We start from the raw sequence: 12,447 nt of genomic DNA on the forward strand, positions 1-12,447 counted from the left end.
TCAGGTTAAGAGCACTGGCTGTTCTTCCAGAGGTCCAGAGTTCAATTCCCAGCAACCACATGGTTGAGATCTGGTGCCCTCTACTGGTATGCAGGCAGAACACTGTATACATAATAAATAAATAAATAAATCTTTTTTAAAAAAAGATGGTGTAAAGAGATGAGTAGATGAGGTATGTTTTATACATTCACATTGACCTTTAATAAGATAATGTTTGGAGTTAAACTTTAAGATGTATCAACTCTACATTGAGAAACTCAATAACAAGTACTGCTGAAGATGGCAAAGTATAATAACTATTTCACTAATTGAATCTGATATTTATTTATTTATTTTTGGTCCTTTGTAGCAAAATCGTGTGGTTGGAGCTATGCAGCTCTATTCTGTAGATAGGAAAGTGTCTCAGCCTATTGAAGGACATGCAGCTAGCTTTGCACAATTTAAGATGGAAGGAAATGCAGAAGAATCAACATTGTTTTGTTTTGCTGTACGGGGTCAGGCAGGAGGGAAGGTAAGTTTTGTCTGTGATAATTATTTTAGTGGGTCTGTTTTGTTCTTTGTCATCTAAGTTCAAAATACTCATCTTTATTCCTCATTAATTTCATAATTAACATTCAGATTTGTGACTGACAAATGGTATGTATGGTAGTACTTGTGTAAAATGATGGCATTTTAAAAATATTTTTATTTCCTATTCTGCCATCTGTGGATTTTACTTTTAACAGTGTCTTGTTATATAACCTAGACTGGCTTTGAAGTTGGTCCTCTTTCCTCAGGCTCTTGATTGCTGGCATTATAGATCTTTATACCATTGTGCCAACTTTGAGCTCTTTGTATTCTTTATTTTAATTGACTTTATCAAAGGCTTTTTGTTGATATCTTTCCCTTAATTCTGCATAGACTCATTAGAGTTGCTAAAATACCTGTTTGTTTGTGTGCTACATGTCTAAAGTCTGATTCATTATGATTGTCCAAGATGAAGTCTGATTTCGTTAAGCGCTGTCCTTTTTAAATCCCCTAGGTGACTTGATGTCGATGGAATGGACAGCAGCTTAAGTTGGAGAGTCTCATCCTTAGCTGTACATTGAAATTACCTAGACAGATTGAAGCACTTTGTGTATTAGAATTCGTAGTTGAGGACAGCAGAAACAAGGTCTGGTTGATTAGAGTATAAAAAATTTATTGACAGGTTACCGGATACCTGGCAGTAGCTAGGACAGCTGTATCACTAAGTGTGGGAAATAAGAAATGAGCAAACATGGGTAGTAGCCAGGGTTCCAACCAGGAATCACACTGAAGATCTTTGAACTGTGCTTTTGTTATGCCTGTACTGCTGGATGCCTGGTGACTCAGTCTGCTGCTATTTTCACTTCCAGAGTAGACTCTCCCTCTGTCTTAAAATAACCTGATGTCCTGTGCTCCCTCTTTGAAGTTTCACATAGGCAAAGTCACATGGCTTGCATCCTAGCTCTGAGAGACATGGGAAGCAACTGTTTGCTGCTTCTAAAATGGAAGAGTGGCTCTTCTTGCTTCCAGAACTTGTAGACTACTGTTCTGTCTCTGTATCTGAGTCAGAAAAACCCTAACTTCATCTTTGTTTTACAGTTCTTCACCCCATGTCACCCTAGTAAGTAGTTTTCACGAATAAAGAAAGAGATTGCAGTGACCTAAATCCTAGCACTCAGGAGTCTGAAGTGATTCTACTGTCACCTTTCAAGTAGTCCTAAGAGTGCTGGAACTTTACAGATACATCTGGCCTTTTTACATGGCTTCCAAGGATTGAATTTAAGTAGTTGGTCAGGCCTATTCCATAATTGATTTTACCGGCTGAGCCATCTTGCCAAGCCCCATCATGACTTTAGAGTCAAACCCACTTCCTACCTCTATAATTTTGCCACTTCGAGAATGGTATGTGCATGGTGGTGCACACCTTTAATCCCAGCATACGAAAGGCAGGCAGATTTCCGTGAGTCCCAGGCCGTTCTGATCTATTGATTTCCAGCCCATCTAGGAGCACATTGTGAGACCTTGTTTCAACAACAGCAACAAAAGTCATACAGTAAATGTGTGACTTTGAGGTCAGCTTCCTCCTAGTCAGTGTTAATTTTTGGAGGAGTGTCCCATAGTATAGATGGATCAAATATAGTTCACTGATTGTAGACATTTTGGCTATATTTCCATTTGGGGGCTTCAAAAAACTTGCTATGACCAACTGATAAATGATTTAGGTTGATAGTAGATTTTATTTTCTTTTGAACAGTTGCATATCATTGAAGTTGGCACACCACCCACAGGGAACCAGCCCTTTCCAAAGAAGGCAGTGGATGTTTTCTTTCCTCCAGAAGCACAAAATGACTTTCCTGTTGCAATGCAGGTATTTCATTAAAATAATTGGATTTTTAAAAATTTCAGCTTAATTCATGTTCATAGTTGATATGAGTGTTGCTTAAAAGAAAGAATTACTCTAAAATAAAAAAATTAGTAAAATTTGGTACAATAACACTCCTATTTTCATGTAATAAGTAAATTTGGTTATCTTAAGTTGTCAGAATTGCCTTGCCTTCTCTTTTGTCTGTAAGATTTTTCATACATACTCTTGTGTTTTATGTTTGAGTTTTAGGTAACCCACATATAAATAACAAGCTGTAATGAAGGAAACCTTAGTATTACTTTAGTATATTTCCTGTGAGTTTTGTGTCAGAGTTTTATAGAAAGTGTTTATTTTCTCTTCAGATAAGTGAAAAGCATGATGTGGTGTTCTTGATTACCAAGTATGGTTATATCCACCTCTATGACCTTGAGACTGGCACATGCATCTACATGAACAGAATCAGTGGAGAAACGATCTTCGTTACTGCCCCTCATGAAGCCACAGCTGGAATAATAGGAGTCAACAGAAAGGGACAAGTAAGAAAACATTTAACTTAAGCATTTAAGTAACATGTTATCATTAGTGGGTTTTTTTTGTTTTTGTTTTTTTGTTTTTCGAAAGATAATTTTGGATATCACAAAAGAGTACATCATGGAGGGGGAGGCAAAGAGGACAAATGAGATAAAGTCACAGGACATAAAATAACAGGTGTGAGTTTAGGCGCCTCCTGTCCAAGGAAAAGATTAAAGCTCAGAAAATTAATTAAGGTGTGTGTGTGTGTGTTTATGCATGGATACACACATAACACCTACTAAATAAATATAATTTAAAAGATTGTTATATAGAATCTGGCATGGGGTACATGCCTTTAATCCTCCTACTTGGAAGAACGAGGCAGAAGGATTTCTGTGATTTGGAAGCAGCTAAGGCTATATAATTAGAACCTGTTTCAAAAAACATAAAATAATAATAAGATATGTTATCTAATTTGTTTTTGCATTGACTTAATTATATTTACCTTGATCATTATTTCTAGGTCTAATAAATGGCATGATTCATTATTTAGATTTTGTTATTTTATATGTCTGAATATTTTATCTGCATGTATGTCTGTGTACCACATGAGTGCCTGGTGGTATCCATTAATTAGTCTTTGAAAAGTGGCATGTGTATCATGAGTCAATTCTGTCTCTTACCTCAGCTCTAGGCTCAGCTGCTTAGCATCCCTGACCTGAAAGTATCTGTCTTTGTAACCTTTTTGCCATACTGAATTAAAGTTGATTGATGTTTTTGTCACCAGACTTCCTTAAGAAAGGGCCTTATCTTTGTTTAACTGTATTTCTAGCAGCACTAAAAGGTGGTCTTTGAAAATTAAGTAGTTCTCATCTATCTATTCAGTTTGTATGTGTCTCTCATGGAAAAAAATGAAGAATAAGTCGGTTAGGGTGACTTTATAATCAGGAGCTGTGGAGCCAGGAGTGCTTCCTTCTTTCTACTATTGTGCTGGTGTAACCTAGAGCTCCTGTAATTTTACCATACACTGTAAGCATTTGTAACAAAAGGGGCCAGGCCTGCTTGTTTGTGGTGGTTTCTGTCCCACCTGGTACCCCACAGCCGGCAAGCCCCAAAGAAAATAACACAGAGATCTCTATAAGTTATAAAGCTGATTGGCCCATTAGCTCTAGCCTCTCACTGGCTCTCACATCTTGATTAACCCATTTTTCTGATCTATGTTAGCCATGTGGCTCAGTACCTTTTTTTTAGTGGTTGCAGATCACATCCTGCTGCTTCTGGGCAGGAGAGTGCGGAATCAACTTCCTCCTTCCCAGAGTTCTCCTGTTCTCATTACATCATTTCTGCTTCCTATCTGGTTTTCCTACCTTTACCTCCTGCATGGCCAATCAGTGTTTTATTTAAAACATGATTGACAGATTACAGACAATTCTCCTGCACCAAGCATTGATAGTGAAGGTTCTAGAAATCATGGTGGCAAAACAAGCAGGTGTCAAAATTTCATAAAAGTAACTGATTACCTTTGTGATGTAATCTAAAAAGATTTAATACAGTGTAACAATTCTCTAATTATTAAATTGCAGGTTCTGTCAGTTTGTGTAGAAGAAGAAAACATAATTCCTTACATCACCAATGTCCTACAAAATCCTGATTTGGCCCTTAGAATGGCTGTGCGGAACAACTTAGCTGGTGCTGAAGAACTCTTTGCCCGGAAATTTAATGCTCTTTTCGCCCAGGGAAACTACTCGGAGGCTGCAAAGGTGGCCGCTAATGCACCAAAGGTAAATAGTTAGGAAACTGAAGTTGCTATGATTGAGGTATTTACTCTCTATTTCTGATACTTCTAGAAGAGGAACCAGCTTTGTAAGAGTAACTAGCCACTTTCCAGTTATATTTTCCCTTTAATAGAATATGATAACTAATTCTCAGTGTCTCTAGAGTTGTTTAAAACCCCAGAATCTTAGAAAAAATACGTAGATAAAGACCTACGGTAGATGTAGGTGCAACCATGTCCAGTTACTAAAGTACAGCACTGTTTGACCTCATAAATGATGGCTATCTTAATTTGGAAAGTTAATCACTAAGCAGATGCTCTTGAATTTGTGGTCTGTAGAGTTGTCAGAAAATGAGCTGAATTTATTCCTATAAGACTTTACATTGGTTTATGTTAAACTGAATTTAAACCTTGCATTCCCAACCAGTCTTAATTATAAAATTTGTACTTAATTGAACTTGATTTAATGACTAGCGGTTACCATTTCATGATTATCCTTTTTCTTTTTATAGTTTCTTTTTAATTTTTGAAATCCTTTCCTCCCTCCAAGCCTCCCATATGTCTCTTCTTGCTCTCTTTTACATTCACCTCTTCATTAGTTGTTGTCACAACCTGCCTAGTCTGTGATCCTAATTACAGGTACATGTTTTCAGGGCTGACCGTTAGATAGTAGGTAACCAATTGATGTGTTCTTCCCTGGAGAGGACTCTTTGTGCTTATTGTTTCATATATTGGCATAATTATTTACCTTGTCATTTTCTGATTTTTAATAATTTTGTGACATTGAGCCAGAGGTGTGACAGACATTTATTGAATCTGCACTGTGTGGTGAATATTTGGAATGTGGAGTTCATGGGTCACCCATGCACTCGATTGACCAGAGACCCGTAGGATTAGTAATGCGACTCGGCCATTGAGGAATCTAATATTTCTTCTTAAAGGGAATCCTTCGCACTCCAGACACCATCCGTCGCTTCCAGAGTGTCCCAGCTCAGCCAGGTCAAACTTCACCTCTCCTTCAGTACTTTGGAATCCTTTTGGACCAGGGCCAGCTAAACAAATACGAGTCCTTAGAATTATGTAGACCTGTACTTCAGCAAGGGCGGAAACAACTTTTGGAGAAGTGGTTGAAAGAAGATAAGGTACTTTATATTGTTATACTTTTCCTTTGATTAAGTTCCGTGCTAACAAGTTAAAATGATTAGTTTCCATCCGAGTATTTCCATCTGTTATTTGTTAAATGTTTGTGGAAATAGAACGAGAAGACACCTTGCCACTTAAAAATTTGATTCAGGAATATTGCTTGGTAGTTAAAACTACTAGCCTTTTAGCCTTGGAGAATTTTCCATACACTTGCTTCCTTGTGCAGGCGTATTTGTTAGTGTATCTGACATTGCCCGGCATGTAAATCTTTCATACCCCACACTAGACATGCATGCCTAGCAGTTTTGCTCTCTCTCTGTAAGAATTTATAAACTGTCATCAACATGTAGTAAATATACTTGGGTATTCAAGGAGAACATGTTATATAAAATGTAAGATCACTCATGTTTTATGAGATAGCCACACTGGCTGTATTTGATGTAGTGAGGTAGTGTCTGACAGTGATTTCATAAAAAGCTAAATGGTATTACATGAAAAAAGTATTTAAAAGGTTTCAAATATAGGAGCCTTTTGTAAAATATATTTACTAGCTTTCTGTACTGTAGAATTTTTTATGTTTTATTTTCATTCAGCACATACTTTATATTGTTTTGCAGAGCAAGGTTTCTCTGTGTAGCTCTGGATATCCTGGAACTCGCTCTGTAGACCTGGCTGGGCTCAAACTCAGAGATCTGCCTGCCTCTGTCTCCTGAATGCTGGGATTAAAGATGTGGGATACCATTGTCTGGCAGAGCACATTTTTTCTTTACTGTAGAAGAATGACTGAAAAGCAAGCAATAAATATCATTTAGAGGGCAACAAAGAGCTTTTAAACAATTTATCATTATTTCTATAGAGTTACACAAAGCATTCCTACTTAAAGTAACAATATTGAGTTACCATGTTTCATGCCTTTGTCAAGAACTGATATAACACTCTTGTAGTTTTGTTTGTTTTTTTTTTTTCAAGACAAGGTTTCTCTGAAGCTTTTGTGCCTGTCCTGGAACTAGCTCTTGTAGACCAGGCTGACCTCGAACTCACAGAGATCCGCCTGCCTCTGCCTCCCGAGTGCTGGGATTAAAGGCGTGTGCCACCACCACCCAGCTTGTAACAATCTTGTAGTGAATTACTTACAAAGATGTCAAACTTTTCAACATTAGTGTGTATTGACAGTATTGGTAAATTCTGGAGTCTAAGTTCATGTTTCTTAACCTGGCTTCTGCTAGTCTTGTCTTACAGAATACTAGAGGATAGTACTTCAGACTTGAGAGGTTTGGCCACATACTATTCTCTACTCATTCATTACCTTTTGTTGGTAATCAGATGGAACTCATTTGTAGTAAAAATCATTAATCATTAGTTCCCATGTTCAGTTAAGATGTGTAGATTGATAGAACTTCTTTGAGTGCTGAATTATAAGGGCTAATCTCATTTAAAAATTCCCATTGGGGCTTGAGAGACGGCTCAGTAGTTTGAGTACATAACTGCTTTTGCAGAGGATCAAGTGAAATTCCCAGCACAAATGCCAGGCAGCTCACAGCTGCCTGTAATTTCCAGGGGAATCTGATAGCCTGACCTTCATAGTCTCTGGCATTCGTGTGTGTGTGTGTGTGTGTGTGTGTGTGTGTGTGTGTGTGTGTGTGTGTGTGTGTGTGTATATATATAATAAAGTAGAAAGTTGGACTGGAGCTGTGGGTTGATGGTAGAGGGCCGACTTACTTGGGATCTGCAAGGTCCTAGTAGGTTCACTTCCCAAAACTGCAAAAAAGAAAAAGGGGGGGAAAACAGAAACTTATGCAAAGTTTTGTGTGTGTGTGTGGTGGGGGGGGGGGTGCGGTTCGAGACAGGGCTTCTCCATGTATAACAGCTCTGACTGTCCTGGAACTCACAGAGCGCCGCCTGCCTCTGCCTCCTGAATGCTGAGATTAAAGGTGTGTGCCACCACTGCCTGACCTCAAAGCAGAAATTTTAAGAAGCTAACTTAAAGATATATCTGCTGTATACTAACTAGAAATTTTTAAATTTTGTATGTTTGACTTTGTAAATTTAGTGTCTACCTAGCATCTCAAATCCTAAAATTAAAAAAAGATAAACGATGGATCTTGGGCTCTTAAAATGTAAATGTTATATACTAATTTAAAAATTATCCTTAGAGTTTTAGAATAGCTCTTATGTAAGTAAGGGTCATTTAGCTTAGTTTCTAAAATTAGTTTACTTATTTAGAGACAGTGTCTTTATGTGGGGCACAGGCAGGTCTTGAACTCCTGCCTTAGCTTCCCAAGTGTTAACATTACAGGCTAACTGACATTGTTGGTTTTTATTTGACAATACTACATTAAAAGTTGTATTATCTGGGGTCTAAAGAAATAGCTTAGTGGTTCATAACAGCATATATTAAGCTCTTCCTGAGGACATGAGTTCAGTTTCTAGCACCCACGCCATATGGCTCACAACCACCTCAAACTACAGCTTCAGGGGGTCTGATACCCCTCTTCTGATCTCCACAGGCACACACACCAGTAGAAAAACCAGTGGCATTATTTTTGAGAAGTTGAAAACATGACTGTTATATTTGAATCTTATTAGTTAGATGCTTAAGATTCTGTGGGTAAAGGAAAGGTATATTCTCAACAAGGTCGTGGGAAATTACTAAAAGCAAAGTCTCAGTGGCTGTCTATCCCTATTTAAGGAGGAATTCTGGAGAATTATGCAGAACCATGAGTGTGATAATAGTATCAAGAGTTCAACAACCACGAACCCTGCATATTTGCATATTTATATTTTTAGAAAATGACTAAGAATTTTCTATATGTTATATTAACAGGGAAGTAGTATCAACTACTCATTTATAAAACATTGAATGATCATTAACCAGATTCTTTTTCTTTTGGACAGCTGGAATGTTCTGAAGAACTGGGTGATCTTGTAAAGTCTGTGGACCCAACATTGGCACTTAGTGTGTACCTCAGAGCCAATGTCCCGAATAAAGTCATCCAGTGCTTTGCAGAGACAGGTCAAGTCCAGAAGATTGTTTTATATGCTAAAAAAGTGAGTTCAGTGGAACAAATTATCAACACAAATTATTTTTTTAAAAAAGAAAGAAAATGAGAAATTAGTCTTAAGTTGCTTCATTTTTATTGGTTAATTTCCTTAAAACTTTGACCTACTTGGAAAAGCATAATAAATTCTTTAACTTTTATATATAAAGTCCATACCTGGTGTTAATTTTAGCATGAAAGCAAATACAGTTCTAAGATAGCAGAGGCATGTTAAACATGTGCTGGTATAGTGTTTGGAGTGGTCATTGCTGACTAGAAGTAATATAGTTATATAATCTAGACAAATATGTCCTTACTAAGGTCTTATTGGATATGTAAATTATAAATAATGTTTTATGCTCATTAGGAGTTCTCTGTTAATAATGTTTTATTATGGAAAAGGCTTCAAAAATGAAACTGAGGCATCACTGAAGTCTGTCTATTTGTAGGTTGGTTATACTCCCGACTGGATCTTTCTCCTGAGAAATGTAATGCGCATCAGTCCGGATCAGGGACAACAGTTTGCTCAGATGCTAGTTCAGGACGAAGAGCCGCTTGCTGATATCACACAGGTAATGGCACTGGAAGACTGCAGTTCATCCAGTGGAGCTTGTGGAGAGTCTCACTTTCACAATGACAAAACGTATTGCAGAAGAATAGATTTTCTTTTTTTTTTTTTGGTTTTTCGAGACAGGGTTTCCCTGTAGTTTCTAGAGCCTGTCCTGGAACTAGCTCTTGTAGACCAGGCTGTAGATTTTCTTAATATTTACTATTTTGTGTCTGTTAATGCAAGCACATGTGTGCTGTGGCCTGTATATGGCGGTCAGGGAACAACTTTGGGGAGTCATTCTTTCCTGTCACCTGATTGGGCTCAGGTAGTTAGGCCAACATACACATGCCTCTGTCCACTGAACTATCTCATTGGCCCAGTAAATAGTTGTAAAATAAGTACTATTTTGATAGGAAGAATATATGAAAATCATATGTATGATCTTGTCCAAAAGGCCAAGAAGTGAGATGTAGATTATGTGACACAAACAGTGGAGTCTGACTGGTGAGGAGAGGAGCGTATAGCAGGGGTAGGTCACTTTTCTGTGTTGTGTTTCCTTTGATTTTTTTAACCTTTACTCAAAGTAACTCAGTTTTTAATAACTTTTATTTTAGGTTTAGTTTTTTTTGAGACAAAGACTTACTCTGTAGCTTTGTAAACCTGGACTTCATATGTGACCAGATTGGTCTGGAACTTCCTACCTCTGCCCCCTGAATACTGGCAGTTATAGGTGAACTGGCATACCCATGCACCTGGTTTCTCCAGTAATTTAAGTGTGAGGTCAGGTTGTCTAAATAATATTCTTTAAATCTGGTGTTTGGAGGGGGCTGGAGAGATGGCTCAGCAATTTGGAGCCCTTGTTGCTCCTGTAGAGGACTCAGGTTTGATTCCTACATGGTGGCTTACAGACATCCTTAATTCTAGTTCCAGGGGATATGATGTTCTCTTCTTGCCTCTGAGCACCAAACATGCATATGATACACATACATACATATATGCAGAAACTGAAATCACATATGAATATATGTGATATACCTATAAAATAAGTAAATATCAAAAGACTTAGAAATAAGTAAACCTTGTACTTAATACTTTACATTTTTATACATAAAAAGATAAGTTAATTTGTGTACATGTTATCAATAATATTTTGGAAACTTAAAATTTTATTAATGTAAAAAAATGAGTTTTAGCATGAGTTTTTTCATCATACACATTGTAGTTTGTTCATATTACCCCCGCCCCAAACTATCACACTCCTTGGTCCTATCCCTTTTCCCCCTTCAGTAGTATCTTATATCTTGTATGGTTTTTTTCCTCTTTTAATAGATTGTGGATGTCTTTATGGAATACAATTTAATCCAGCAATGTACTGCCTTCTTACTTGACGCTTTGAAGAACAATCGCCCCTCCGAAGGTCCTTTACAGACACGATTGCTTGAGATGAACCTTATGCACGCCCCTCAAGTATGTGTTCTTGTCTTAGGGTTTCTGCTTCTGTGATGAAACACTGTGACCAAACCAACTTTGGGAAGAAAGGGTTTACTTCATCTCAAACTCTTCACTCCATCACTGAGAATTCAGGGCAGGAACCTAGAGGCAGAAATTGAAGCAGAGGTCATGGAGGGACACTGCTTGTTGGGTTGTTTAGCCTGCTTTCTAATGTAACCCAGGACCTCCTGTCCAAGGATGACACTGCTCCTGATAGGGCTTCCCCATCCCTATTATTAGTCAATAAAACGCCCTACAGACATACCTATAAGCAATCTGTTAGAGCCATTTTAAAAATTGAGGTTCCCTCTTCCCAGATGACCTTAGCTCGTGTCAAGTTGACATAAAAGCTAGCCAGCACAGTTGTTCTTCTTAGTCATGCTTCCAGTCCTGTTCTTGTGACTGATTATACAGAAGTTCAGAGTGTTACTCAGAGTTTGAGGTGTTTATTCTTTTTGTTTTTCGAGACAGTGCTTCTCTGTAGCTTTGGAGCCTGTCCTGGAACTCGCTCTGTAGACCAGGCTAGCCTCGAACTCACAGAGATCCGCCTGCCTCTGCCACCCGAGTGCTGGGATTAAAGTTATGTGCTACCACTGCCAAGCTGAGGTGTTTATTCTTAATTTTTAAAAAATTTTGCTAACATTCTTTGATACTTTGTTTTATCCATTCAGTATTGAACCTTAATGTGTTTTCTGGGTGTTGTGTATGCTGTTGTAAAACAGGTAAGACCAGCTCATCCTCTCTGGTTTTCTAGGTTGCAGATGCTATTCTGGGGAATCAGATGTTCACCCACTATGACCGGGCTCATATTGCCCAGCTGTGTGAAAAGGCGGGCCTACTTCAGCGTGCATTAGAACACTTCACCGATTTGTATGATATTAAACGTGCAGTTGTTCATACCCATCTTCTTAACCCGGAGGTATTTTTGTTTCTTATTTGTTAGTTGTGATTAAGTAGTATGTTGGCACAGGATGATAGTAAATTGGTAATTAAATTTTGTTCCCCTCTAGTGGTTAGTGAATTACTTTGGATCCTTATCCGTTGAAGACTCCCTAGAATGTCTCAGAGCCATGCTGTCTGCTAATATTCGTCAAAATCTACAGATCTGTGTTCAAGTGGCTTCTAAGTATCATGAACAACTATCAACTCAGTCTCTGATTGAACTCTTTGAATCGTTCAAGAGTTTTGAAGGTAATAGGAATGTAAGAATTGGTAGTCAAGAGAGACATAATCAAGCTGTTGAAAACTGTCTTTCTAAAAAACTTAATTTTATGGGACATGAGATCCTATGGATATACAGTGTAGAAGACCATCTGCTTGGATATTTTATAAATGAAGGGCAGAATTTTGGATAAATATGCATTGTCTTTGTTGTGTAAAATGAAAGTGCTGATGACATGTTATAGTGATATTCATTCGTAGTCTGCCTCTTGTAATAGCAGTTATCGTAAAGGCACTCTGCCTCATTAACCCAGCAGTGCTTCTCTGGGTTGGTACTGCACAGTAACATCAGTTCTGGCAGCTGTACTTATCTAACCACTTGATTAGGGGCTCTTAGGATCATTAG

At 37.9% G+C, this 12,447-nt stretch overlaps 1 protein-coding gene across 1 annotated transcript in view; it reads left to right on the forward strand.

The window, feature by feature from the left end:
- Cltc (clathrin heavy chain) overlaps positions 1-12,447 on the forward strand; it is a 62,504-nt gene that overhangs the window by 25,974 nt on the left and 24,083 nt on the right. The window contains exons 4-13 of the mRNA XM_038325064.2: positions 350-511; positions 2,261-2,374; positions 2,734-2,907; positions 4,468-4,665; positions 5,600-5,800; positions 8,697-8,849; positions 9,289-9,411; positions 10,719-10,856; positions 11,635-11,799; positions 11,891-12,071. Of these exons, the coding sequence (XP_038180992.1) occupies positions 350-511; positions 2,261-2,374; positions 2,734-2,907; positions 4,468-4,665; positions 5,600-5,800; positions 8,697-8,849; positions 9,289-9,411; positions 10,719-10,856; positions 11,635-11,799; positions 11,891-12,071 (1,609 nt within the window). The remainder of the gene's footprint in view (positions 1-349; positions 512-2,260; positions 2,375-2,733; positions 2,908-4,467; positions 4,666-5,599; positions 5,801-8,696; positions 8,850-9,288; positions 9,412-10,718; positions 10,857-11,634; positions 11,800-11,890; positions 12,072-12,447) is intronic.

The sequence above is a fragment of the Arvicola amphibius genome, chromosome 4 (assembly GCF_903992535.2).
Source record: "Arvicola amphibius chromosome 4, mArvAmp1.2, whole genome shotgun sequence".
Taxonomy (NCBI): Eukaryota; Metazoa; Chordata; class Mammalia; order Rodentia; family Cricetidae; genus Arvicola; species Arvicola amphibius.